We start from the raw sequence: 28000 nt of genomic DNA on the forward strand, positions 1-28000 counted from the left end.
TTTTATTGGCATAATTTAAGGAATAGTAGCCTAACCTAGAATCCATGAATGCCTTAAGGCTGCCGTGTTAACAATAGATCACAAAAACGATGCGCTTCTAATTATGATAAGCGCGCGTTAATTGAAAGGACAGCGATTATTTATGAAAGAAAATGGACGATAAATAGATACAGCAGTGGTCTGTTCACGGGGATAGTTTTGTGTTATGGGGGTCCCTGGGTCCAGGGGGAGTCATGGGCGCGTGAGATAAACGCGTATCTGCTTCTGTTGTATCAGATAAAACAGAAGCTTCAACGAACACGCGCTATCAGTGCGCGCTCCCGCAGGTACGGCCCATTAACGACAAACCGTCCGTGTTCACAGTAAATGGGTCATTTGGTGCTTTTGGTAAAACACCCATAATGTTTGATATATTTTGAGGCGCTTTGCTGCGCACAGTCTGCGCACAGTCTGCGCTAGAACCAACAGTCACGACCTTCATCCCGCTTCCTGTGGTCGGCCGTAAACATGTTTATTCAGCCACAGCTTTGATCCACCTGAGTCTGGGGAAAATGACAACTTTTGTTGGATGGAAAAATTACACACGTTAAATGATTTAAAATGATGTGTCTATCCATGTCTTGTATATATATTTCCATAAAGTTAATACAGAATTGTTATAGCAGTCAACAGTGTTTGTTTAAAATTACTAAGATTAAATTTACACATGAATGTTCCAAAAATAATTTTATTAAAATATTAAAAGAGCAATGGACATGTTTTAGATCTACAAATACCATACTGCAAAGTCTATCATTTTTACTTATAGTAAAAGTAGTCTTAGTATTTTATTTATTTATTTATTTGCAGTTAATTACCTAATCTCAAATAAGAGAATATACTATCAATAATAACAAAAATCATAAAATACACAATATTTCAGTATTAAAATATATACACAATATTCCATTATTTTCTCTTTTTTTCACAGCTGTATAAAACAAAATATTTCTCTTACATTTTGAGAGTTGCTGTGCATTTTGATATTTAACTGTCATTGGCAAAGCCTCAACAGCCTTCGATTCCAGTGTCACATCCACAGGAGGAGTTATGTACCTCAGACCCTTTATCGCGGGCTGTGTCGGGCTGGCATGATCCGCAGAGACGCCGTGCTGTCCCGGGTCATGAGCCTGGTGACCTGATCCAGAGCGAGACCGGCCACCGCCTCTCCATTCACCTGCAGGATCTCATCACCCACTCCCAGGAGGCCCACGTACAAGCCCTCACCGCTGCCATCACCCACCTTCTCCACATACACACCTGAGACAAGAGGCCAACACCACCATGAGTTTCATTTACAGAACACTTATGTGGCAATAAATGATACAAATACATTTCTCTCTAAACAGGTTTTACAGTGACATTTGTGCAAACTGCCAGTTGCAACATGAACTGATATTATGTGACATAACAGCAGTTAATGTTGTGCAATATTACATTTCCAATCTGTCACTAGAATTCACTGGAATTAATAGCTTCAAAATGCAACAGCAAAATCTTTAATGCACATTAATAATAATAGTTGAGCAAGTGGCAGAAATAATTCACTTGATACTTATGTCAGTATATTTTCAACCCCATGTCAAAGGTGCAGGTCAACACGCCTGAGATAATATTTATTTGCCTATATGTTTAAAATAACATGCTTGATTTAAGCAAATACTATCACTGCAGAAGAATCTGGGTATCAACAGAGGAGGTTTAGGTACTACTAGAATGGTACTTGTACCACAGTTTGAGAAACACTGTCATAAATTATAGGAATTAGGTAAGTAATTTGCAAAGTAATAGTCATTTCAAATATATTTTTCTCTTTTGGTTAAAAAGGTTTCTTTGCTGGCTGCACCTGACAGGATCAAAGGAAACGGGTGGTTCAATAATAAATGTTTTATTGTTAATACAAAGCTGTCGTAACGGTGCGGATAGGACCAAAGGATGCAGACCAGAGCAGTTTTAACAGTGTTTATTTACAGCGGTGAAAATGCAGTCTTTAAACAGGTCACAAGAGCAGGTACAGGAACCGGGGAGCGGGAGACGGGTCAGGCGGGTGCGGTGCAGGTAGAGGCGGGCAGGACAGGACCAGGACGGGGATAGAAGCAGGTGCGGTACCAGGGCGGGCGGAGCAGACGAAGACCAGAGCGGGGAGCGGGTGACAAACCAGAGACCAGGACCGGACAGGAGACGAGACGAGCAGGAGACGAGACGAGCAGGAGACGAGACGAGCAGGAGACGAGACGAGCTGGAGACGAGACGAGCAGGAGACGAGACGAGCAGGAGACAAGACGAGCTGGAAGCGATACCGGGACTGGAACGTGGCGGCAGGAGCTGGGCGAGTAGAGGCAGGAATGTTTTACACGCGGACGGTCTGGCACCGAGTGTAGACTGCCAAGCCTTCTTGTACTCAGCAGCAGGTGGTGGTGATTAGGCTGATGCACCCCAGGTGTGCACGGGAGGAGTCAGGCACTCCACCCAGCTCCAGACACCCAGGTAGGGGAGGGGGAGAGAGCACGGGAGGACAGGGAAAACTGACATCATGACAGTACCCCCCCCCTAAGGTCCACCTCCTGGTGGACCCCCAGGCTTGTCAGGATGAGCGCGGTGGAAGTCTCTCACCATGTCGGGATCCAGAATGCGTGCCCTGGGCACCCAGGATCGCTCCTCCGGACCGTAACCCTCCCAATCGACGAGGTACTGGAGGCCCCTACCACGGCGACGAACGTCAATCAGGCGGCGGACGGTGAACGCCGGGTGGCCGTCAATGACTCGGGCGGGCGGTGGGGGATCGGCCGGAGGGCACAGGTCGCTGGTCCGGACTGGTTTAACCTGGGAGACGTGAAAGGTCGGATGAATCCGGAGAGACGGGGGTAACTGGAGGCGCACCGCCGATGGATTTATGATCCTCATGATCTTAAACGGTCCCAGGAATCGGGGGGACAGCTTACGGGAGTCCGTCTTCAGCGGGATCGTCTTGGCGGAGAGCCAAACCATCTGGCCAGGTTGGTATACGGGCGCCGGGACACGGTGGCGATCGGCCGTCGCCTTAGTGCGCGCTCCAGCCCGAAGAAGGGCCGCCCTGGCCTTCTTCCAGATCCGGCGACAGCGCTGGAGATGGCGCTGAACAGACGGGACGGCGAGGTCCCTCTCCTCCGTGGGAAAGAGAGGGGGTTGATATCCCAGCGATGCCTCGAAGGGGGACATACCAGTGGCGGAACTCACGAGGGAGTTGTGAGCGTACTCTATCCAGGGTAGGTGAGTACTCCAGGTCGCGGGGTTGGCGGAGGCTGTGCACCGTAGGGCCGACTCCAGGTCTTGGTTGGCCCGCTCCGTCTGCCCATTAGATTGTGGATGGAACCCGGACGTGAGGCTAACCGTGGCCCCCAAACTGTCGCAGAAAGACCGCCATACCTGAGAGGTGAATTGGGTCCCTCTGTCGGACACGATGTCCACCGGGATGCCGTGGAGTCGGAAGACATGACTGGTCAGCTGGTCGGCAGTTTCTTTGGCTGTGGGGAGCTTAGGCAGGGCAACGAAATGGGCGGCCTTGGAGAAGCGGTCCACAATGGTGAGAACCACCGTGTTCCCCTGGGAAGGGGGAAGGCCCGTCACGAAGTCCAAGGCGATGTGGGACCAAGGGCGACGAGGAACTGGGAGAGGATGCAAGAGACCAGAAGGGGGTGAGTGGGAGGCCTTGGCCCGAGCACATACCTGGCAGGCGGCGACATAAGCCCGGGTGTCTGTGTCCATCGTGGGCCACCAGAAGCGTCTCCTGAGGAGGGAGAGAGAGCGACCGGCACCAGGATGGCAGGCGAAACGGGAGGCATGGACCCACTGGAGCACCTGAGACCGGACAGAATCGGGAACAAACAGTTTATCTGGAGGGCCGTTACCTGGGTCGGGGTCGTTGGTCTGGGCCTCTCGGACGGTGTCCTCGATATCCCAATGGACCGCGGCCACCACACACGAGGAGGGAATAATTGTTTCTGCGGTGACCGGGCTATCCTCCAGGGCGAACTGGCGGGAGAGGGCATCGGGTTTGACGTTCCGAGATCCGGGGCGGTAGGTGAGGAGAAAGTTGAAGCGGCTGAAGAAGAGGGACCAACGAGCTTGACGGGGATTGAGGCGCCTGGCGGACTGGATGTACTCCAAGTTTTTATGGTCGGTCCAGACGATGAATGGTTGCTCCGCCCCTTCGAGCCAGTGGCGCCACTCCTCCAAGGCCAGCTTTACGGCAAGGAGCTCCCGATCCCCCACGTCATAATTGACCTCGGCCGAGGACAATCGCCGGGAAAAGAAGGCGCAGGGACAGAGGCGGTTGTGGGGGTCGAACCTCTGCGAAAGCACGGCCCCCACTCCCGAGTCGGAGGCGTCGACCTCCACGATGAATTGCCGTGAAGGGTCGGGCTGGTGCAGGATGGGAGCGGAGGTAAATAGTCTCTTAAGCTTCTCGAAGGCTGTCTGCGCCTCAGGAGACCAGGCAAACTGCAAAGCAGGAGAGGTGAGTTTAGTTAAGGGCGAGATAACCCTACTAAAATCCCGGATGAAACGTCTATAAAAATTGGCAAAGCCGATAAATCTCTGGAGCTGTCTCCGGCTGGTAGGAACGGGCCACTCAGTGACAGCCTGGATCTTTTCAGGGTCAGCTCTTACTTGGCCCCGCCCCACAATGAAGCCCAAAAAGCTGACCTCCTCTGCGTGAAACTCGCATTTCTCAGCTTTCACGAACAGTTTATTCTCGAGGAGGCGCTGGAGAACCTGGCGAACGTGCTGATGATGCTCCTGGGGGGACCGCGAGAAAATCAAGATGTCATCCAAGTAAACAAAGACGAATCGGTTAAGGAAATCACGGAGCACATCGTTGATGAGGGCTTGGAATACGGCAGGGGCGTTGGTGAGACCGAAGGGCATAACCAAGTATTCGAAATGTCCCAGGGGTGTCTTGAAGGCCGTCTTCCATTCGTCTCCCTCCCTGATGCGCACCAGGTGGTACGCATTCCGCAAATCCAACTTGGAGAAGATGGTCGCACCGTGGAGGGGCGTAAATGCCGAGTCCAGTAAGGGAAGCGGGTATTTATTCTTTACAGTTATATTGTTCAGACCCCGGTAATCAATGCAAGGCCGCAGGGATTTGTCCTTCTTAGCCACAAAGAAGAACCCCGCTCCCACGGGTGAAGTGGACGGGCGGATGATTCCGGCAGCCAGGGACCCACGGATATAGTCCTCCATTGACTCGCGTTCAGGTTTAGACAGGTTATATAGCCTGCTAGACGGTAGTGGGGCACCCGGCAGGAGGTCAATGGCGCAGTCATATGGGCGGTGGGGCGGTAAAGAGAGGGCCTTGCTCTTGCTAAAAACCTCCCCCAGGTCGTGATATTCAGCAGGCACCGAGGACAGATTGGGGGTGTCTGGGGACGGATCAGCGACAGGAACGGACCTCCCGGCCGGAGGGAGGGCGGACCGAAGGCACTTGGCGTGGCAATCGGGACTCCAGCCCGAAACTCCGCCCCTGGCCCAATCGAAAACAGGGTTGTGGGCGCGTAGCCAGGGGTAACCAAGGACCAGAGGAGAAGCGGAGGAGGACAGGACATGAAACTGACGGTTCTCTTGGTGGTTGCCGGACAGAATCACGGTGACAGGTTCTGTGATGTGAGTGATGTGCCCCAGAAAACGTCCATTGAGCCCCTGGGCATTTAAGGGGCGTTCGAGGGGCTCCAGGTAGACCCCGAGCTGCTCCGCGACTTGGGCATCAATAAAGTCCCTCTCAGCCCCGGAGTCGATAAGGGCGGAAACGCATAAGGTCTCTGTGCGAACGCACAGGGTGGCGCTGAGCCGCAGTCTATTAGAAGAGTCCAGGATGTGTTGCTCGCCCACCAGTACTCCCAGTGCTACTGGTGGGCCCCCCCTTTTGGCCGAACTGGGCAAGTGACCACATAATGTCCGCGCTCACCGCAGTAGAGGCAAGCCCCGGCCAGACGACGCCTCCGTTGACGCTCCTCGGCCGACACAAGGGTCCTGTCGAGTTGCATGGGCTCATCCGGCGGGGGCGGGGCAGCGCGTGGCTCCGGCGGGACCGGTGACCGGCGTCTCTCTCGGCGACGAGCCCGTAGGCGGTTGTCTATACGGTGAGTGAGGGAGATGAGGGTCCGCAGGTCGGGGGGTTCGTCCCGGGAAACCAATTCATCTTTCAAAGTCTCGTTCAGGCCCCGCACAAACACAGCCCGCAGCGCGCTGTCCGTCCAGTCCAGCTCCGCCGCATGTGTCCAGAATTCAATGGAATAATCCGCTACCGTCCTGGAGCCCTGGCTGAGAGTCAATAACCGGGAGGCAGCATTGTCCTGGTAGTGCGGGTGGTCAAACACCAGCTTAAACGTGGACACAAATTCATTAAAATCCAGGCTATCCACAGACGTCTTCATTAGGCGCGCCTCTGCCCACTGGAGAGCTCTGCCCCGGAGTAATCCACATATATATCGGATCTTGGTGGCCCCCGAGCTGAAACGAGAAGGGCATTGCTGGAACATGAACTCGCACTGGAACAGGAATCCGCGACAGAGGTGAGGTTGTCCAGCATACGGCTCCGGATCCGTGCCTCTCGGCTCCGGGAGGCATGGTGGCGCTCCAGCTGCAGCAGGCGGGGTGACGAGGAGCGCGGCCACCTGGTGGTTAAGCTGTGCCACCTGCTGGGACAATGTCTGATTTAGCTCCAATAGAGTTCGAATGGATTGTTCGTGCTGACCCAGCACCGCCTCGGGGTGAGAGTGCGTGAGGCGGCGCGTCTGGTCCGGATCTGAGCCTGCTTGGTCCATATTGGCCAGACCGTTCTGTCGTAACGGTGCGGATAGGACCAAAGGATGCAGACCAGAGCAGTTTTAACAGTGTTTATTTACAGCGGTGAAAATGCAGTCTTTAAACAGGTCACAAGAGCAGGTACAGGAACCGGGGAGCGGGAGACGGGTCAGGCGGGTGCGGTGCAGGTAGAGGCGGGCAGGACAGGACCAGGACGGGGATAGAAGCAGGTGCGGTACCAGGGCGGGCGGAGCAGACGAAGACCAGAGCGGGGAGCGGGTGACAAACCAGAGACCAGGACCGGACAGGAGACGAGACGAGCAGGAGACGAGACGAGCAGGAGACGAGACGAGCAGGAGACGAGACGAGCTGGAGACGAGACGAGCAGGAGACGAGACGAGCAGGAGACAAGACGAGCTGGAAGCGATACCGGGACTGGAACGTGGCGGCAGGAGCTGGGCGAGTAGAGGCAGGAATGTTTTACACGCGGACGGTCTGGCACCGAGTGTAGACTGCCAAGCCTTCTTGTACTCAGCAGCAGGTGGCGGTGATTAGGCTGATGCACCCCAGGTGTGCACGGGAGGAGTCAGGCACTCCACCCAGCTCCAGACACCCAGGTAGGGGAGGGGGAGAGAGCACGGGAGGACAGGGAAAACTGACATCATGACAAAAGCCCATCAAAATCATGTGTAACCATTTTATGTTGTAAAGACAAATATTTTGTTAAGTTGCATCTCAAGTGTTCATATGTGCTGATGTGTGAGAGAGTATGCAGAAGAACAGATGTAAATGAGCTCATGGCCACATTCTGGTGTTTACAGGATGTATCTGGTGTGTGTTCATTATCATGTACTGTCTCCACTAAATACACAAATAATAATTAAAATAATAATTGAATAACCTGTATCTGGGCGCCCTTTGCCTCTCGATATAACAAATCCAAAAGGACCATTGGGGGGTTTGGTGAGTTCCAAGAGCAGTGTCCCATCAGCGAAGGCCTGGGTGACCCTGCCCACGGGACGCCCCATCCTGGACACAAGGACATTCTCCACACTGAGGGCCCGGTGGAGTGCCAGCTGAGGGCTTTCAGGACTGCAGCATAAAACAAGGTTTTGTAAAACCTTTTCCTGTTTATTTGGACTTAATCTGAATTTTTGGTTCTTTACCTTGGAGCCAGGCCGTACGGTATCTGCACCTCCCCCAGAATGGTGGAGCGCTCTGTCCTTCTCTCCAAGCTCTGTACAGAGGAGGCTTTGCGCAGCTGGGCCAATGGGAACACCTAGTGGCGCAAGAGGGAACTGTTACTGTAGCATTTTAATTATTATTCGTCATAGATAATTTCAACTATTGCAACTATCACTGCAGCACAGCACCTGCTTTTCAGTTTTCTTTCTGACTTAAGTGACTCATTGTCCACAACAGCTTTTCATTGAAATCAATATAAAACATTTTAAGATTGAAATTTGGTAATAATACAAGTATACAAAAGTGTGGAAAAATGTATCCTAACATTGGAATAATTACAAAGAGAAGTGCGTGAAAAGGATGAAGTTGCAAAGGCCTATAATGAATTATTTGAGCTCAGTGACAGCCAGTGATGCTGTTACTTCAAAGCCTCGCATGATCCACTGTGGCAAACAACTTGTGAAAGGCTTCTCAAAGCCAAACTGGGAACGTGTCATGATTTGAGGCGAATGTTGTGAGCCTTACACATGAAGGTAGAGGCTGGGGATGAATCACATTTGAAGCGTAACTCACTGTGTGCAGGGTTTGCAGGGAGGGGGTCCTCTGGATGCGGATGGTGGGTTGGGGTCTCCGCGTGGGGCTGGGGGAGGCAGAGCTGGCCCGGGGGGCAGGAGGAAGGCTCAGCTGCTCCATGCTGCTGGAGCGAGACCCCTTCACCAGTCTGCCCACACTGTTCAAACCAATGGAGGAAAAGAAACGACGCAGGAACAGTTTTGGACGCCCATCCAACTTTCTGTGTGAGATAACAGTTACACTACATTGAACATGTAACAATATTTAATTCAGGTTTATTATCAAAGTGGGACACCTAAACTCCTCCCACAATTACATTTCAAATAGAACTGCTAAACTATAATAGAGTATACACCTGACTGTAATCAGGGCAGTCCTGCATAATGTCACATAGTGCTTGAAATTGCAGTGACCACTGGAGGCAGACGACCATGCACACACTGAATTTTTTATGTTTTTTTTTTTTTTTTTTTGTACGTTTTTGACCAGAAAGCCATAAATGTACCTAGTTTGCACAAAAATTGCAAAACCGGGACTAGGAACACTAAACAATACAATGAATGAAGCAAAAACATTTTAGTGTTTTAGTGTTCAGTTCTACTTCAGTTGAGTGTGAAAACCCTGCTTGGCTCTGCCCCCTCCTCTCCTGTCCTGCTTTCATAGAAGAGCAGTCAGATGTGCTACCTGCTTTCCAGCAGTCACCATGTGTTCAACTCCACTGTTTTTTCCAATAAATTAAAGCATCAATTGGGATCCCATTTGTCCCATGTATCTCTTCTTATCAAGAATCGAGACATTCTTGGCACCATCACAGTAGGTTTAATGGTATAAGTGTTTCTGGAATCATTTCTCCAGGTTCAGATTCAGACAACTTTATTAATCCCACCAGGGGTGGTTCATCGCACTTTACAGTTTTACAGTTTTAATACTATTAATTACACAATTACAATTGTGCCATAGAATTAAACCAATGAACAATATCATTTTAGCAAGTGTTTTTACAGAAAAGCTAAAATATATCAGTTTGGATATGAGATATTATATGTAATTATTTATTTGTATGTGCTTGCGTATCGCCATCTGTCCAGAAGAGGGCACAATTGTCAAGCCATAGCGTAGCGTTTTGACAATGGTTTTGACCAATCATATCATAGCCTTTCATAGAGTCTCTCTTGGCAAGGTCTATGTTTTGAAACAGCAGTAATGGGGATAAAGGATTTATTTTAAGCTTTTTTGTGATGTCTTACCTCGAGCCATCCGGGCTGTCCTCCCACATGGCCTCTGCTTTCAGATGTTCTGCCCTCAACAGATCTGCCCTCAGGTCGTCTGAGCGGGACAGGGCCATGTTCCGCAGGATGGGGCGACCCTCTACACCCCCACTCCCCTCCACACACAAACCTGCTGGGATAAACAAACACTATGTAAAAGTAATGTTAGTTTGTTGATAATGCAATAACTTTTTCATATTTTCATCATTATTATGTAGCAAATTTTGTTCATATAGATTCTCTCATTAATTCAGGTAATAATAATCACTTAGATAATAGGAGACTGATTATGCACCACTTAACTGTAAATGTATCATGAAATATGCATAGCTTTCAGTTAAAATGTATTTTTGGTATTTCAAAACAGGTGCCTTTTTCATTAAGCAAGCAATGTATGTCATATTGTATTTGGGAAAAATAAGCCCCCTGGTCTAAAGTCAAACTTGTATTCACTCAATTACCCAAAGTACTGCAAAATACAAAAACAAATATTTATATATAAGCCCTTAATCTGTGTAATGGCAACTCACCCGGCCCATCTGGAGCAGAGTCCCAGAGGTCAGCATCTGGCAGGTCGGAGGTCATTCGGGCTGGAGAATACCTCAGAGTGGATGGTCGGATGCAGGAGACAGGGCTGTTGGTACTGGCAGCTGATTGGTTTAAAGACACTGGACTAGACTCTCTTCTCACTTCTGATTGGTCGTGCTCTATGTCCCCCTCCACACCTGCACTGGACCCAGCTTGAAACTGTACCACGCTCTGGTTTGGACTAACACGATTCCTTGAGCTTGATTTAAGTGCTGATTTGATTGGCAGTGGTGGACCTGTTAATTCCTTTGTCCCACCAGATGCTTCTAGCAAACGTGGTTCTAGTGCAATGGGGCTTCCGGGGGCAAAAGTCACCCCCCTGGGCATGTTGACCCTATTTCTTGGATTTGAGTTACGTCTCTGAGCCCAGGATGGACCATAAGGACCATGACCGGACTCTATTCTGCTCTCCCCTTTCCTGCTCCTCCTCCTGAGTTTTCCAAATCCTGAAGACTTCCATCCTGAGCTGACTTCCTTGTCTTCTCCCAGAACGTAGGCTCCAGCAAAAGTGACTGTGAGTGGAGCTTTTGGGCGTGTGTTAACTGGTTTTGAAGCCTGCTTAGTTCTTGGATCTTCAGAGGAAGTTAATTGTTGAAGGTCAGTATTTTGTGGTTCAGATGGAGAAGTAACAGCCTGCGTTTCTCTGGCGATGGACCCACACGCTTCACACTTTTTCACCACCACAATGATTTCCCTCACCACAGTTTGAGTTTCAACACTGACAAGAGCAGGAGGCACGGACACGCTTCTTTGGTTCTTACCGCTGCTAGCATCCTGGTTGTTTTCTCTGCTCTTGGATCTGCCACGTTGTCTCACTCGGTCCAAATATCGAGACTGTGCTTCTTTCTCAGATTCATCCTCGAAGCGCACTCTGGTTGGGGAGCATCCATAACGCCTGGTCCGACCTGTCTGCTCTGAGGGAGATGTGTCTCTGTGCTCTGGGAGAAGGAGCGGGACATAGACACTTGGAGGAGAGAGTTCCTCTTTGGTCTGGACTGCTTTCTGCACCCGTGTCGGACTGTCAGAGTCAAATTGTTGTTTCTTACTGCAAATTTGAAAATAAAAACACAATAGATGAGCTGATTAGATTGCAATCACATGCTATAATTTGAAAATGTAATAATGGACCTATTCATGCGTTTTAGAGTGATGAAAATCATTGCCATAATCAACAAATCAAAACTAATTACATCTTTTGAGTAAAGGTCCTCAAAATATCATGTATAAACAATAAGCTGAAACTCATTCTATGGGAGATTTACTGTTTTTGAAAGGAATACTAAAACTTAAAGCTGAACCAACCGGGATTGGCTCCTCAAATTTGCCATATTAATCTTAGCTTTCAAGTGACAACAATGTCTTTAGGGTTGAAAACTGGTCCACTTTTTTCCATTGTGAAAAACAAAAATCACTTTTTCAATTTGTGCCAGTTTTTGTTTCATGTGGGTTGGTTCAGTAATTACAGAAATATAAACAATAACAATGGATGACTATGACAACTATTAACAACATTTTAGTAGTACCTGAATAATATTTTATTTAAGCAACACCGTGTAACTTTCTGGAGGTGGCATGTCACTTGTATGATTCCATGGAAATATAAAGTTACCACCATACTCCGGAATATTCTCCATGGAGAGAGATGAGTTTTACTGTTACTTATGAGTATACTGTGGAATATTTTAACCAAACATTTGCATAGAAACAAGTAGGAGCATGCCCTGCTCCAGGCCAAGTGTCAGGTTTATGGAGATGCAAGCCCGCTCAGAGTAAAAACAAATATTTTCTATATGTCTTTCTTTGCAATAAAAACAACCAAAATGAAATAAACACGCTTTTATTTTAGTTTGTTTTTAGTCTTACATGGTGGGGCTTTAAGATTTGTCATACATAGCATTTTGCTCACTAATAATAGAGGCCAAAATATATAATCTGTACCATCATACACAACAGACAGTACTATTATGCACTGGATGAATGTAGCTCTACTGAATTTGTCCAAGCAGATCAGCCCTTGCTCCCCATAATCGCTTTGATCTAACTGAGGTTTGTAGCCTAAGATTGCAATTTTGGAGTGAGTGTGTTCATGGGTGGAACTCCAAAAATGATAATCTTCAAACTGTTAGAGTCATAATGATATGGCTGACTGGCGTGTACAGGCTTACATGACGTCACTCTGATCAGGTTCAACTCGTCTGCTGACTCCATCACCTTTCATGTGATTGGACCGTGCTTTCAGCCTTGCTCTCTCCAAAAGGCGTTTAGCTTGTTCATGTCTTGGACTAAGAGGAAGTTCATCAGATATTACAAGAAGTGACCTAAATTTGGACAAAAAAGAAGAACGGATTAGACACTGTGTGCCAGTTAGGTTGACAGTGGTTTGATTAAAATCTGTAGTTACACAACTGTCTAAATGTAATGGGGATCAATGGGGAACAGTAGTGGCAACAAATAACAGCTAATGGTCTATCTGTTCTTTTGCACCAGAGTTAAGCTGCTCAGCATTGTGCTTCAGCGTCTTGTCTTTATCCCATAGCCAGTGATAAAGATAGAATGATACAGCCGCCATGTGAGTAAGCCTCATAATGGGCTAAGTATAATTTATTCTCTAGTGGCGTATCAAAAGCAAAACATATTTAATTAAACTACACTTCATGTGCTCAAGATAAGAGACCTGAGTAAAACATTTACCATAAAAACTTTTCTCATTTCAAAAGACCTTATGTAACACTATGTAATTATGCAAAATAATGCAACGTTTTTAGAGCAATGCCTCTTCAATCCCTGTGCCTCGTTGCAATGTTTGTTTTGATCTTCTGCACAAGGCGGGCTGTTTGTGCTCTCAATGGATTTGCTTCTATTTCCTCAATCCTCACAGCACTAAAGTAGAATTTATGAGACAAGGGTATAAATAGTGCATAGGGGTTGTATGTCACCAGTTGTACCAGGAGGATAGAAGTGCAGGGTCGCTTACCTCAAATATGGTTCAAGTTCCTGAGGAAGAATGGCTGAGTCTATGCAGTTTGAAAGACCTGAGACATCTGAATGACATAAGCAGAGAGGTGAGAGCAAAGGTCAACATACATTTAGACTGCATATTACTCAGCATATTGAAAATAAACATTAAAAAGTCTGTCAAATGTCTGCAATTCGCTTCTCTTTTGTTTTTATACAGTGACACAGTCACATGATAATAAAAAGTACATTTATATGACATTATTTGAGGTTACAGGTAGTCTGGAAATACTGTCATTAGATTTTTTTTGTGGTTTTTTTTTTTGCATCTTTGAAAGCTTTTATTTAATATGAAGTCTAATGCTGTTGGTACCAAATGGATTTATGCACAGTTATAATCACCATTTGACTAAGCTGTGTAAAGTAAAAGTGCACCATTGCAACACTTTATAGAAAACCTCATCTGTCACCTATCAACATGGAGAATGTCTGTTAAGTGCAATAAAACACAAATGCTGGGACTGTTCCCCTGGAGCTCAGGCTGCTAATAATAGCATCACCCTTCTGCACATCTGCACAACTAACATCTGTTCAGAATGGGAAGCCGGCAGCTTCCAGCTGCATTCATAGACAACATGGGAAGACAAGCTTAGGTCAATCTGCAACAGCTGAGACCTGTTTAACAAGGCACATTTTACATATAGGTTTTTGTTTTTTTTTTACTTACTTTTTTTACTGAATTTACTTACAGAATGTTATCCTTAGGCACCCTAAACACTCCAGCATCAACGTTAGGTTATTACCTTTAGCATGCGGTGATGTCATGTTGATTAGGTATAAGGTTTGTGCAATTTTAATAAAGATCAAGATTCAGTCATTTCTTTGGCAATGATACGAGTCATTATAATTGAGAGGGCCACAGACTATTGTGGTTATTGTGATTAAGAGTGTTTTATATCTTCATGAAAGTAATATTTAAAGTAATTTTATTAGTTTTTAATAGGGCAAAAAAATGTAATTGAAAATTGTTATTGATCAATATGAGGAAAGTTATTAGGGGTCACTTAGAGGAGACCTCATTCCTCCAAAGAATTACATTTTGTCTTCTTTATATTAATGAATACTTGGTTTGTTTTAAAAACAATAAAGTTGGTTATTTTTAAGACAATTTCAGAATATCGCTTTTAAAAGAATTACTGCTTTCAGGTGTCCTCATTGTTCAGCTAGTGTGAAAACAAAATGGAAGCAAAAGTTGTACTTTTGATATCACCTGTGTCGTCTGTTTGGTCTGCACTTTCGCCTCCCGGCTCCTTTGTTACTCTGCGACTCTGTTGTCTTTCTCTTAACTTTGCATAGGCTTTTTGTTTGGCTGTAAGTGTATCATCAGATGGAGGACTTTGCGAGGTTGTGTTCACATTATTGGCGTTACACAGTCCTTTGGCCTCCATCTCCTTCTGCTCACACTTCTCCAGGTAGCACTCCATACTATCTGAGTGTTTAATCCCACCCGGGGCATCCGCATCATCTACTGCAACTCCCACATTCTCACATTTGCTGTCTGTTTTGGCAGGTTCCTTGCATTTTTCATCAATCTTAGTGTAATCCATTATGGGTAAAGTTGACGGTGTGACACCACTTAAAAGTAGTGTTTCTGGACGTGCTATCCTCCAAAAACCTTTAGGCGGTGCCCAGTGTCTTGTGGATGTAGTAAAGGTTGAAGACACATTAGTACTTGAAGATGTTGCAACAGAAGGTGCAGCTTGTAGAGGTTCTTTTGGCTTTTCATGATTTATGTTGTCGGACAAAAGACTTTCCAAACTTTTACATTGTGTGATATTCTGTCCTGTTTCTGATGATGCCTCTTGTGCTCCCTGAGACAGCATCTGTGTTTCAGCAGGTGGACTATGGATCTCCAACTTAACCTCAACCTCAACCTCCTGATCCTCATCACTTGTACTCAAATTCCTGGCAGTTCTAGAGCGACAAGGTGGAATAGTTACAGGTGCCAGACTCTTTCCTTTCTCCTTTGGTCTTAGATAGATTTCTGGTGCAATGCCACACAAACCTCCTTCATGAGAGACCAAATTTGATCTCTCTTTGTCCTTCTCCCTGCCTCTTTGCCTGCGCTGGCCAAAAGTCTTCAGTTTGGTTTGCAGCGAATGCACAGCTGAATCCTGTGGCAAGATAGACGGAGAAGTGGAGAAGATGGGCTCACGGACCGGACCAGTTATAAGATTCCAGTTAATCGGTAACCCTCTAGGTGGAGGAGAGCTGTTTTTTTCTTGTACTAAAACCTTATCCACACCAGCTTCTCCCTCCATTGGCTGCAAACAAAAAGAAAGCACACTTAAACTGAATAGATCTTACATCTCAGTTGCTTTGCCTGGCTTGTAGATATGTAGTGTGGATACAGTCACGTTGCCTTATCCACTGATTACTTTGCAGTGCAAAGGATAATCCTTTCGGATGAGAATAAGCAACTGCTGCCTGCTACTGAACCCTTCTTCAAATAAACTATATTGCTTTTCATCCGAAAACTGATCCTAAATTGTAAATGCTTTTTTGCAACTATTTACACAGACTTAATTTTGATAATTATTTCATGATTAGGCCTACCTTTTAGTTGCATCAGGAAATTCAAAAATTGTAACTATCGGTGCGTAGAGTACCTGGATGTTGTTGAAGGGGATTGATGACAATCCTTTAAAAGACAACCTCAATCAGGCCTAAAACTCATCACAAAAAACTCTGACGAAGAAGCTCCGAATTAAGTTGAGTTGTTTTGGCAAAACAGTCATCCGGATGGATCGATCACCATCATAAAAAATAACCCTCCTGATGGGAAAGTGCCGTGGTGCTGATGTTGTGATTTCACACACCGCTTTGGGGAGGCGGTACAGAGCGCGTGGGACGATCCAGCAGTCTCTCAATCATGATTGGTTCGGTAATCCCTTCAGAAATCAGTAGGATTAGAAAAAAATGGAATGCAAAAATGCATGCTTTTTTTCTTCCCTGCCCAGTGAATAGACTCCGGAGAGTCTCTGTCTTGTCTCAAGTGCGCACACAGTGGTTGCCAGAGCGCAAAGAAAGTAGGCTGTTTTCAACTGTGACGCGTAAGGACCATGAGGCCTAGCCTATATAATACAAGCTTTCGCCTGCCCTCCCATAACCAGGTCTACATCGTCATTTAGCCTCCTTTAAGCCAGTATAACAATCTACAAACATTGGCGAACCTTCTTTTGATCAAGTCTGCAGAACCGTTTCCTGGGCTTTTGCCAAAATTATCTGTCAGCTCCACTCTCTCTCGTGCCATGTTTCTCTGCAAACATTTGGATGTTGCTGGGAAGATAACACAGCCATAATATGCAGGCTAAAAATGGGACATCTGACATTTAAAAACCAGGCCTACACTTAGACTCTTGCCAGAGTCTTAAGACTGTGAGCCTCAAAACTCACAATAATTCTTCGAAATAAAGAATAAGGCACGTCCCTTATCTGTTCAGTTTAGGAACATGTGTTTTTTGTGTTCAAATAACAGCTGGTTACCACCGCAAACTATGAGTGTAAAGAAACTACTAAGTCGATCAAAACTAAAAAGCTAAAAAGAATGTTTTAACTCATCAGTTCTTTGCTGTAATTCCCGGTCATCACCTTCAGGGGGCGCCCTTTTCATACACAGTGACACGCCCGCGAGCGTACACGCACACACACACACACACACACACCCGCACAGAGCTAGCTGTAACCGGCTCTTGGGCTAGTGCTGCTGTAGCAGTTGACACCCTCCCAAACCTCGGCAGCCGCAAAGCTGCTCAGTCGACATGGCAAGAAAATATCGCAATCTTATCCCTAAAACGGATGAAAATCTTCCGTATCGTTTGGAATGAGTAAGTTCTGGTGATGCTCGTTTATCTCCGGTGAATAGAACTTAAAGCTGTGGATACATTTGTGAATTCTCCCGTTTATGACGCAAAGCAATAGATAGTTGCTACTAACAGAAGCTAAGCTAAGCTAAAGGCTAACTGTGGGTTAGTGTTGGGAGGAGCCATGGCGCTAGCGTTTATGTACCGTGTCGTATATGTTGTGTTTTATCTGTTACAAATTATCTCTAAATAGTCTCTGTGATCGTCTGCGTGACAATTTGACAGACTGGAGATCTGTTCTGGAGTTGATAACTGGGTTGATCGGTGTTACATAATCTCAATATTGCAAATGGCTAACGTTAGATCTTCGATGTCACTGTGGTTGTTCCGTTGCCAAAGCTCAAAATCATTATTTAGGCAGCAGGTTTTCCGGTAGCCTCCCTGCTTTATCTTCCTATGCACTCGGACATAGTTTAATGTTGTGGCAAGTCTTTTAATGACAGTTTAATGTTAATAACATAACACATAGGCGACGGATACTTGATAGCCAACATATCAACTTAGCCACCCATAGCTTAGCATGCTAACGCTTCAGCCAGCTAGCGTTTGCAAAACAGCCATTTGTGTAAATCTTCCAAATGCGCTTTATGGCATCGCACGCGTTTATAGATCATCTATGACAACGGTATATGTTTCTGCTTGCTTAAAATACAATTTAACTATAAAGTAATATCAAATTACAAGTAGTTAAAACGCAAAAGGACTTGGCTGTTAGCCTGCTGAAGACCCTTTGTCCATAGTCGCAGTATCTGACTCTTTAAAGTAGGCCACAGTGGTTGTTTTGATCTTACTGTGGATCGTTATTAACATTTATTACAAAAAGGCGCAGTGTCAGTGTTTTGTTGTAACAGATAAAGTGTGATTGTCAGTCCATTCTGTATGCATCGACAAATGCATTTAAACAACGCAAAACGAATGAGCAGTTTACTCTGACCAGAGGCTTTGGAAAGGAAACATGGCAGCTCATGTTTTGAATTCTATTATTAACATGTAAAATTACCCTGCATAACGTACATGCTATTGCTGACTAATTATGAAATATTCCATGTTTATGAAGGTGATAAATATGAAAATGAAGTGATTTTAATACATCTATTAATGTTGTGCTTCCATTTTGTGTTTTTCTTGTTACAGTATTCATCATGCAATGTAATCCAACATCCACAATGTGTGGGGACATTTAAGAACAATTGAGTTCGAAAGAAGAAATTTTGATTCCAGTGGAATCTTCCATATATAATTATTATATTATTATTATATATTTTCTGTGTTAAGATAGATTTACACACACTTGTCCCATCATCATATAACCATGCCAGTGCAAGCACCTCAATGGACAGAGTTCCTGTTGTGCCCAATCTGCACGCAGACATTTGAGGAGACTGTTCGACGGCCTATTAGCTTGGGCTGTGGACACACTGTCTGCAAGATGTGCCTGAACAAGTTGCACCGAAAGGCCTGTCCCTTTGACCAGACGGCCATCAGCACGGACATTGAACAGTTACCTGTTAACACAGCCTTGTTGCAGCTGGTTGGAGGCCAGGTAGGACACCCTTCTATATAGCTGTGATTTTATATTTTTTTGCATTGCATTCATTGCAAAATTTCTAACATTATGCTCAGTTCTCTTAGGTTTATCAGGGAATCTGACATATTTCAAATGTTTTTCTCTGTAGGTTCCTAAAGCTCAGCCTGTTGCGTTGATCACCAGTCCAGAAGATTCACAACATTATGAGGAAGCCAGGCAGTGTGTGGAGGAGCTTGCTCTATACCTCAAACCTCTCAGCAATACTAGAGGTATCTACACACATACATTTGATCAGATTTTAGCAACTGTTTTTTACTGACCATTCACAACTTTTATTTTATATATATATATATATATATATATATATATATATATATATATATATATATATATATATATATATATATAATATAAAATAGTACATGTATAATATATATAGTAATTTATGACACCTATGGATCATTGTTATAATTTGGCAATATTGATGTAAAACACTTTAATAAAAGAAACAAGTCACAAATAAAAGGAACCAAGCTGATCATTGCTTAAAATTTTATTTTAAATTAGGGCTGTACAAGTAGTATAGCTGTAGTTCATAGTTTTACATTGAACATCAGTGCTAGCTAAAACCTGACATGCCACTGCATTTTGGACGTATTGGGCCTCAGACTGAACTAAAACCGGGCTTCCTCAAGCACACACATTTGCATTTTTCCTTCACTTACACAGCTTTTTAGTGTTGTGATGGTTCTGGCCATTGGACTTGAAAATGGCTTGTCCCCCCAAGTTGGAAGTTGCAAATAATAATTTTTCACAACCCACAATGATTCTTCATAAGCACAATGTTGGCTTGAAATGCTTCTTTGTATTGTAACAGACCCCCTTGAAAAAGACATGATGCATTTCAAGGAGCTATCCAAAATAAATAAGTAAATAAACAGGAAAATAGGTAGTATGGCTGGTTAGTGTATGAAGCCGTTTTATAGTTTGCCAAAAATAATTTGTCTACTCTACAATGTTTTTTCACAGGTGTAGGCCTGAGCAGCACTGCACAAAGCATTCTCAGCCGACCCATGCAGAGAAAACTGGTGACACTCGTCCACTGTCAGCTGGTAGAGGAGGAGGGCCGTGTGAGGGCAATGAGAGCTGCCCGCAGTTTGGGTGAAAGAACAGTCACAGAACTGATTTTACAGCATCAAAATCCTCAGCAGCTTTCCTCCAACCTGTGGGCTGCTGTCCGAGCACGAGGATGCCAGTTTCTTGGTCCAGGTATACATACATATATATATTCACTGTTTTTTATTTTGTTAAAAGATCCATTGTGGACATTTTTCATATTATGTTTGTTTGTTTGCCTGCCTTCTAGCGATGCAGGAAGAGGCTCTAAAACTGGTTCTTCTAGCTTTAGAAGATGGCTCTGCACTATCCAGAAAAGTATTAGTTCTTTTTGTAGTCCAGAGGTTAGAACCCCGCTTTCCACAGGCATCAAAAACTAGCATAGGCCATGTGGTGCAGCTCCTCTACAGGGCATCCTGCTTCAAGGTAAGTAAAAATCCAGTGCAGAGATATGTTGAGTCTGGCATAATGCATTACATTTTTTATTGAAAAAACCCCCCCACAACATTCTATGTGGTTTTACAGGTGACAAAGCGCGATGAAGATTCATCTCTAATGCAACTAAAGGAGGAGTTTCGTACATATGAGGCTTTGAGGAGGGAACATGACTCTCAGATTGTTCAGATTGCTATGGAGGGTGGCCTACGCATTGCACCAGACCAATGGTCTTCTTTGTTGTATGGAGATCAGTCTCATAAGTCACATATGCAGTCTATTATAGATAAGGTGTGTATGAGAGAAGAGATGTCTCAGTATTTCATATATCTATATTTAAGTCTGTTTTCCATAATAAATTGTGCATTTTCCTTATAGCTGCAAACTCCTGCATCGTTTGCTCAGAGTGTTCAAGAGCTGACAATAGCACTGCAGAGGACTGGTGACCCAGCTAATTTAAACAGGCTTCGACCCCACTTGGAACTACTGGCTAATATTGATCCCAGCCCTGGTAAGCACAATTAAACTTGAATCTTGGAAATTTGAAGATCAAAATTATTAATTTAAAATTGTCTTTTTTCTTTTTGCAGATGCTCCACCTCCAACCTGGGAACAACTAGAGAAGGGATTGGTTGCAGTAAAGACTGTTGTTCACGGTCTGGTGGACTTCATCCAGAATCACAGCAAGAAAGGAGCCGACCCTCAACAGGTCTGTACAATTCCCAGCACACTTTAAAAAAACACTATTGAACCATTATGTTTATGGAAAGAATACTGTGTGATGATCTCACAATGTCATTGACTCTAGTTTATGATGAGGGTCAAATAGTTCTAGTGAACTACAATACATTCTTAAATTCTTTTTTTAGCCTCCTCAACACAGCAAGTATAAAACATACATGTGTCGTGACATGAAGCAAAAGGGAGGATGTCCTCGTGGTGCAAGTTGTACCTTTGCTCATTCTCAGGAGGAACTGGAGAAGTGAGTGGTAAACCATGAGCACGTACTTTTATTTAATGTAAATAATAATACTGAAACTCCCACACTAATTGTATCCAGATATCGGAAAATGAATAAACGACTGGCAGCTCGCCTTCCTGGAAGTGGAGGGCTCATGCCAGAAGATGGCCTTCCCCTAGATGTGGCCGTAACCCGGAAGCCTTCGCCTCTCACCAACGGCAGTGGGGCGCCTTCCCTTCCCCAGCTCATTGCCCGTGGCACTGATTCAGTTTCTTATGAACTGCTCCGCAAACCTGTCAAAATGGATGGAGGCAGTCCCAGTGCACCCGGATCACCACCTGATGTGTAAGTTAACCTGAACTTTGTAGGTCATTCAAGACACTTAACATTGATGTAGTGGTGCATGTTAGTAATTAGCACTTCTCTAGTTGAGATTCTAGTTTTAGTATTTTTTTTTTTTTGCATGTGAGAATTTAGATTTTGACTGCATAACAAAAACATTCCAAGACATTGACACCAACTTACAAAGTGGTACTATAGATACTTTTATCTGTAAGTGTAGTTTGAAAGCACTTTGATAAGGAGGCTTGGGTACAAATGTGCCACCAAAGCCTGATTTTGTCAGATCTCAGAAGCACACAGGGTTGGCCCTTGTAGTAAGTGATGTCTGGACTATATATGACTAATGTATTATCATTATTTCATTAAATGTAATGACTGAGGTATTACACTCATAGTTATACTGTATATCTATTATTCTTTTACACCATTTATGATCTGCTTGAAAACGCATTACCACAGAATTACACAATTTTGTCTTTGTTTGTCTTTGTTTGGTTTTCCTCGTTACTGTAGACTGGAGCCTATTCCCAAACCTGGCATGCCACTACCACCTCATAGCATGGCTCATCCCCGGCTGCCCACAGACCATCACTCTGGGGTCAAGCCGATGCCTGTAGTGGCCAGAGGTTCTTATCCACAGCCTCAGTTAACTGATATGTACTGTATTAGGCCACCCTCTGCTTCTCAGTATGAGCCCTCCCAGTATCCTACAGGTAAGGAACCAAAAAATTCAGCTGTCATTTTAGAAAAGTGTGTGTTTTGTATTGATGGTAATATTTTTCATTGTCAGGGTACCATTATCAACAACCACCACAATATGTCACCCGAGACTATGTCCGTAATCCTCAACCCCCCAGTGAGGCAGGTGGCCCACCTTACCAGGATCCTTATCCTGGCTATGCACCACCTGAGCGGCCGTACCAGGCATCCCACTCTGGTCCTCCCTTCTCCTATCCTCATCCACAGCACTATGATAGAGGTCGGCATGGCAACTACAACGGCCCCCCACCGCCGCCACAGCCATATCCACCACAGAGGGAAAGTCTTGTCAGAATGAGCCCCGCTCCACTTGATGTTCCCCCACAGTCAGGGCAGGCCAACTCACTATACCATCAAGAGCCAAATCCTCGCGATAGATACCCACCTGATGGCTACTATCCACCAGGCACACAGCCCCCACCCATGAGACCATATGTCAGGGTAAGTGTTACATTCTCTGTTATAGCCTTCTGTAAATGTTTAAAACTACAAATAAGCTGTTTGGATTTTAGGGCTCATCTTACACAGGCTCACAGCATAGTCTGGACTACTTACATCGTCGCCGGCAGGAGCTATTGTCACAGCTGGAGGAACGGAAGGTCATCTCCCCACCTCCATTTGCTGCATCTCCAACGCTTTCTCACGCATTTCCCAGTGATTACCCGCACGAGGTTGGTTCATATTAACAGTTGTTTTAAAATTTCAGAATGAATCATTAAATATTATTATTTTTTCCCTCACAGTACGGTGATGAGAGCTCAAAAACAATTGTGAAATGTAGGGAGCCAGATTATGCCAGTCAATATTCTCCTTGGTCATGTGATACAATTGGTTCCTACATTGGTACAAAAGATGCCAAACCCAAAGACGTTATGGTTCCAGGGAGCATGGATATGATGGTAAATAATTTTGCATATCTCAACAGAAGTCTAAATTATTAAACATATGTATTTGAATGTAATGGCTACTTGTTTTTATTTTTAGAATGTAGAAGCAAAAAATCTCAGAGAGCCATCACTGGAGACTCCTCGACGGGGAACAGAAGTCAAGGATGATGATCCTATTATCCCTTTTGGTCCTCAGCCCACTGTGTCCCGATTTGGTGCCATTTCCCGCACCTCAAAGACTGGCTACCAACCTACCGGCCCTATACCGACGATTGTCGCTAGCTCTCAGAATCCTAGCTCAAAACATGCCATGCCAGGTAGAAAATGTTTCTTTTTCATCTACTTTCTATTCCCAACTTCTCATCAACTCCGTAAGTTATAGTTACAACTGAGAACATCCAAAATATTAATGACACCAAGGATGAATAAAAGTTCCATCAGTCCCCAAGTTCTAACCTGAAATGTGGCAGGCACTTTATGTGCTAGTCATGTGCTCTTATTTACTTTCAGCTACCACTTCAGTCTGAATGTGACCCAAGTTATACAATCCCAAAATACAGTTTTGTATTTTTTGACAGAATATTCATATGGAAGCCATGGAGGATGGGGTGGAGCGTCATACCCCTCCCATCAGCCAACCTCTTCCTCTCAGGGACACTTTGAGCGGTGAGGACTGATGCTCATTTACTTCCTAATTTTTTGACTTTCAAACTGCATACTAAATAACAGCTGTAATTTTACAATAAACCAACATTATTATTTATTCCTTTCTGTAGAGAACAGTTAAAGATTGAACTGCAGCAGGTCAACCAACAGATTACCCAGCAGACACAGATGCATAGCATCGAAGTGGGTATATTTTGATATACACCAGATTATCTCGTCTTTTATGAATATTATGGCTAAAGTTATTTTTATTACCACTCCAGGCTGCTAGTAACTCCTTAATGTTGCAAAGGGAAGCCAGTGCCCTTGCAGGCCAGGCTAGCCAGAGCCAAACAGTGCAGCAACAGCCAAAGTGGCCTCCAGGGGGCACAAATGCCACAACAGTTTCCAGCGAACAGCTCAGCCTGGAGCTGCATCAGGTGGAACGAGAGATTGGCAAGAGAACAAGAGAAATGGCCATGGTAAGACATTCTGGGTAAAGTAGATCTCTGATTTACTAATCCAACTTTGCTCAACAAGTAGTATTTTATTTATTGTCTTGGTTTTGGAATGTTGCAGCCTGTATAACATTTTAATGTTTTAACCAGGAAAACCAAGTAGCCCATGAGCAGTTTAAAATGAAACCTGCAGAGAATGGACAACCAGAGCCAAAGGCGCAGTTAGAGGAAATCTCACTGGCCCTAAGGTATAGTAATAATGAGGGGAAACACCATTTATACCACTATATTGTGGGTTAGTTTTTTTTCAGTGAAATATTGTCTTTCTTTTTGAATAGTGAGGTGTCTAACGGCTCCAGCAGTTTGCAAGAAAGTGCAGTGGGCGGGTCCATGCTGTCACTGACCAATAAGACATCTGCATTGAGTCTGTGCTCAGATCCAGGTGCTGCTGGTTCAGAGATTCAGAAAAATGGTGTGGTCCATTCATGCTCTTAGTCATGAGATACAGATTGACACTGCACACACCTACAGAAGAGATGCTCAGTTGAAAAGCATGCACAGGCACACAAACCATTCTATTTAGAAGATGAGCAGTATCTGCCGTGATATAAATTTTCTTTCTTTTTGTTCTGTGAATGAGCTTTTTAATGATTTTCCTTGCCTGGAAACCAGAGCATATGATAACATTTCTCGTGTCTGTGTTTTTTGTGTTGTTTTTTACTGGGATTATACTTTAACAAGGCTCACGGAAAATATATCAGGAAAAGAAATAGTGGTGATGCTGAAAGTAGTATCAGTTTATTTAAAAGGACAAACTTTCACCTTTGTATTTCTGGTTTACTATTTGCCTTTTGCCTTTTTGAGCGCAGTTTACAAGAAGACAATGTCTCAGCCCAATTAGTTGCTTGTTAAATTAGGACCTCTTTCATGGGATCGTAGGATGGAAAGTGAGGTTGAGTGCATGGAGCTTACCCCCAAAGTTGTAAAAAAAAAAAGGAAAAAAAAAGAAAAGTGGTTGTCCAGATTATGATGGTCTGAGAAGGCGAATATTCTAAATGAGGCCTTCAGTATTAAAATGAAGTGATAATGTTCAAAAATGTGGCTGCACCTTCTGCCACATGCATGGTTTCACCTGCCATGAGAAGCATGATTTTATTAATGCATTTTATAAACACATTTTATGTCTGTTTCATACTTGAAAGCAAGTTTATTATATTTGATCAAAGCATTCTGTTTTAAAGATTGCAACAAGTTTTTGATAAAGAGCTTCTCACATGTTTTCTATAAGGAAATACTTGGAAATCTTACTATGTGCTTCTCTTGGATGTGGTTTAGCTGTGATGCCCAGGCTGTAAGAAAGGACAGAGCGGTTTCCCTCCTCAGAACTTCTCATCTGGCCACTCATAAAAACCTCCCCATTGGGATTATCTTGTCATTTGTTCTCCTAACTTCTATGAAGTTGCCTTCCCTTTTGACTTTTTGTTCAATTGTGCTTTGTTTTATTTTCATGCTTTGTTGTTACAATTTTGGGGGTCACAACTCTAATAGCACAGACCTTGCTCTAAAAATAGAATGACGTAACAAATGTGCTTCTTTGATAGGGTCGTGTTCCTAAACAAGCTCAAGTATATAATAGGAAAGAGGGCAGCATATTTAAAATCATGTGAAAAATTATTTTGCACAGGAGAGCTATGTGTTTCCTGGTTGCATCATTATACACACCTTCTCTGTTTTAAGACGGTTTATCCACACTGATTTAAAATTTTAAAACCTATCATCATCACTACTATTGCTATTTTAATTTAATTTTCTTCATGTCAGTTGTTTACTGCAAAGCTCAATGGAGTTTGCTGCCTTTTGTAAACAATTAGCATGACAAGCTTATTTCCAGCTCTGCTGAGAGCGAGTGAGTCCTTGTGCTTAAACGGTTGAAGGATAGAGGAGATGTTCCCACTTAGTCCGGTTTACTGTAAACTTGTCTTTATGAGGGGTACTGGCAAACTGACAAGTGTAACTTATCCAGTGGTAGTATCAAGATGCAAATGCTTTTGTTTCCTTTGAGTTTCAATGTGCATCTTTAACAATGTTTCTGCGCTGCAATAGTGATGTTGGGTTTTTCATTTTTCCAACTGCGTTATAGCCACTGGCTGCTCCTCACTATGTTTTATTGTTTAGGTACACCGCTCACTTATACATATGAGTATGTATACATACATTAATATACTAAAGCACTATTAATGTGCCACCTGTTATTCTACTCGCTCAGCATTTATATTAAATGATCTACTTAGAATCGGCAAAATGTTTTTTTTTGTTTTGTTTTCTGTCCACTTGTTGCCAACACAGACTTTATCCTTTCCCAGACGAAGGACTTCTGTGCGCATTGATGTCTGTTCACTTAATCTTTTGTGTTCAAACAAACATGTTCTTTATAGACTATGCTTCCGAAGAAGACAAAATGTTGTTCCTTTGGAAAGTTTCTTGTGTGTTAGATTGTATTGTAGAAAATGTAACCGGATTTAAGTTGTTTTTCCTCAAAGTGTGCTGTACTGGCTAATAGTGTTCAGGTCTAAGAATGGTGTTGGGGGATTGTTTTCCTACTCAACTCCTAAAACATTCAGGATTTCTTTGAAAGGTTGGCCTTACATTCTCCCACCATGCCCCTCCATGCTCTAGGAGCATGAAGTGACAACAATTTAACAGAAATTGCTATATTGTTCTATAGAAATCTCTCAAAATTGTGTGTATTATTTTGTAAGGCGATGTCATAGATGAGGTGTAGTTTTCGGCAGTAGTTGATTGATTTTACTGGCCTTTGGTTCATGGGGAAAAGAAGAAAGAGTAACCCTAAACTAGTTTGAGTTACTTCCTTTTTGAAGTGGGGGAGGCAATTATGAAAAGACCACAGGTCCCAAATTTATAGAATGACTCTATTTCTAAGTATTGTTGTATGTGGGTCCTGCAGTTTTACTGAACAATGTTTATCTTAAAATAATGCATATTCAATTGTAGTTTACAAAACAACATTAGCAACATTACTCAGAGCTTTCATTTTTCAGTGAAATTGCTGCCTAGACCTACTTTCTCTGGCCTCTATCCCAATTTGACCTCTGAACTCTGTTACTGCTGTTTGAGGCTCACACTTAAATCCCTGACTTTCTGGGGAAGTTCGCAGATGGATTTTTATATGAGTGCTCCCTTGTAAAATATCTCTTAAATTAAGGTACAAGTTTGATTTCAGCAAGAAGAAAGTTTTTATATGTATATTATACTCCATTAAGGAATGTCTAGAATTATCTTCCTCCAATGTGGATGTAGCCATTATTACGCCATTTTATGACTTTGTAAGAGAATTCACTGTGTGAAAATTGGTCTGCATTTTTGTATAATACAATCTGCTGTTTTTTCTTTTGTTTGATAAGAGAGGGAGGTCAAACTGGAAGTTTGAAGAAAGGAAAAAATGAACCTGTGAAATTGAAATAACAAAATGTAACTTATGTGCAACAGTGATTTTAAGCTGAGGGAGAAAATATTAAATGATATTGCTAATTCTGA

The 28000-nt window shown here is 43.9% G+C and overlaps 2 protein-coding genes across 2 annotated transcripts; one reads left to right on the top strand and one right to left on the bottom strand.

Annotated features, from left to right (window-relative positions):
- Positions 1-992: 992 nt before the first annotated feature.
- On the bottom strand, positions 993-16704 carry si:ch211-13f8.1 (uncharacterized). The gene is made up of 10 exons (XM_033982803.2): positions 16615-16704; positions 14662-15715; positions 13411-13477; positions 12602-12754; positions 10379-11481; positions 9828-9978; positions 8581-8800; positions 7989-8101; positions 7724-7914; positions 993-1299 (listed from the first exon to the last, which is right to left on the bottom strand). Exons 1-10 carry the CDS (start codon positions 16702-16704, stop codon positions 1106-1108), a joined length of 3336 nt encoding a protein of 1111 aa, XP_033838694.1. The 3' UTR covers positions 993-1105.
- Positions 16705-17133: 429 nt separating this feature from the next.
- rc3h1b (ring finger and CCCH-type domains 1b) lies at positions 17134-28000 on the top strand. Its single transcript, XM_033983103.2, has 20 exons — positions 17134-17278; positions 18449-18857; positions 18991-19111; positions 19872-20111; positions 20209-20384; positions 20484-20684; positions 20772-20904; positions 20984-21102; positions 21263-21375; positions 21454-21699; positions 22210-22409; positions 22487-22896; positions 22968-23126; positions 23199-23354; positions 23440-23659; positions 23921-24008; positions 24119-24191; positions 24272-24469; positions 24596-24693; positions 24784-28000. The coding sequence occupies exons 2-20, from the start codon at positions 18627-18629 to the stop codon at positions 24938-24940; spliced, it is 3339 nt and encodes a 1112-aa protein (XP_033838994.1). The 5' UTR covers positions 17134-17278; positions 18449-18626; the 3' UTR covers positions 24941-28000.

The sequence above is a fragment of the Periophthalmus magnuspinnatus genome, chromosome 17, assembly GCF_009829125.3.
Source record: "Periophthalmus magnuspinnatus isolate fPerMag1 chromosome 17, fPerMag1.2.pri, whole genome shotgun sequence".
In the NCBI taxonomy this organism is placed as follows: domain Eukaryota; kingdom Metazoa; phylum Chordata; class Actinopteri; order Gobiiformes; family Gobiidae; genus Periophthalmus; species Periophthalmus magnuspinnatus.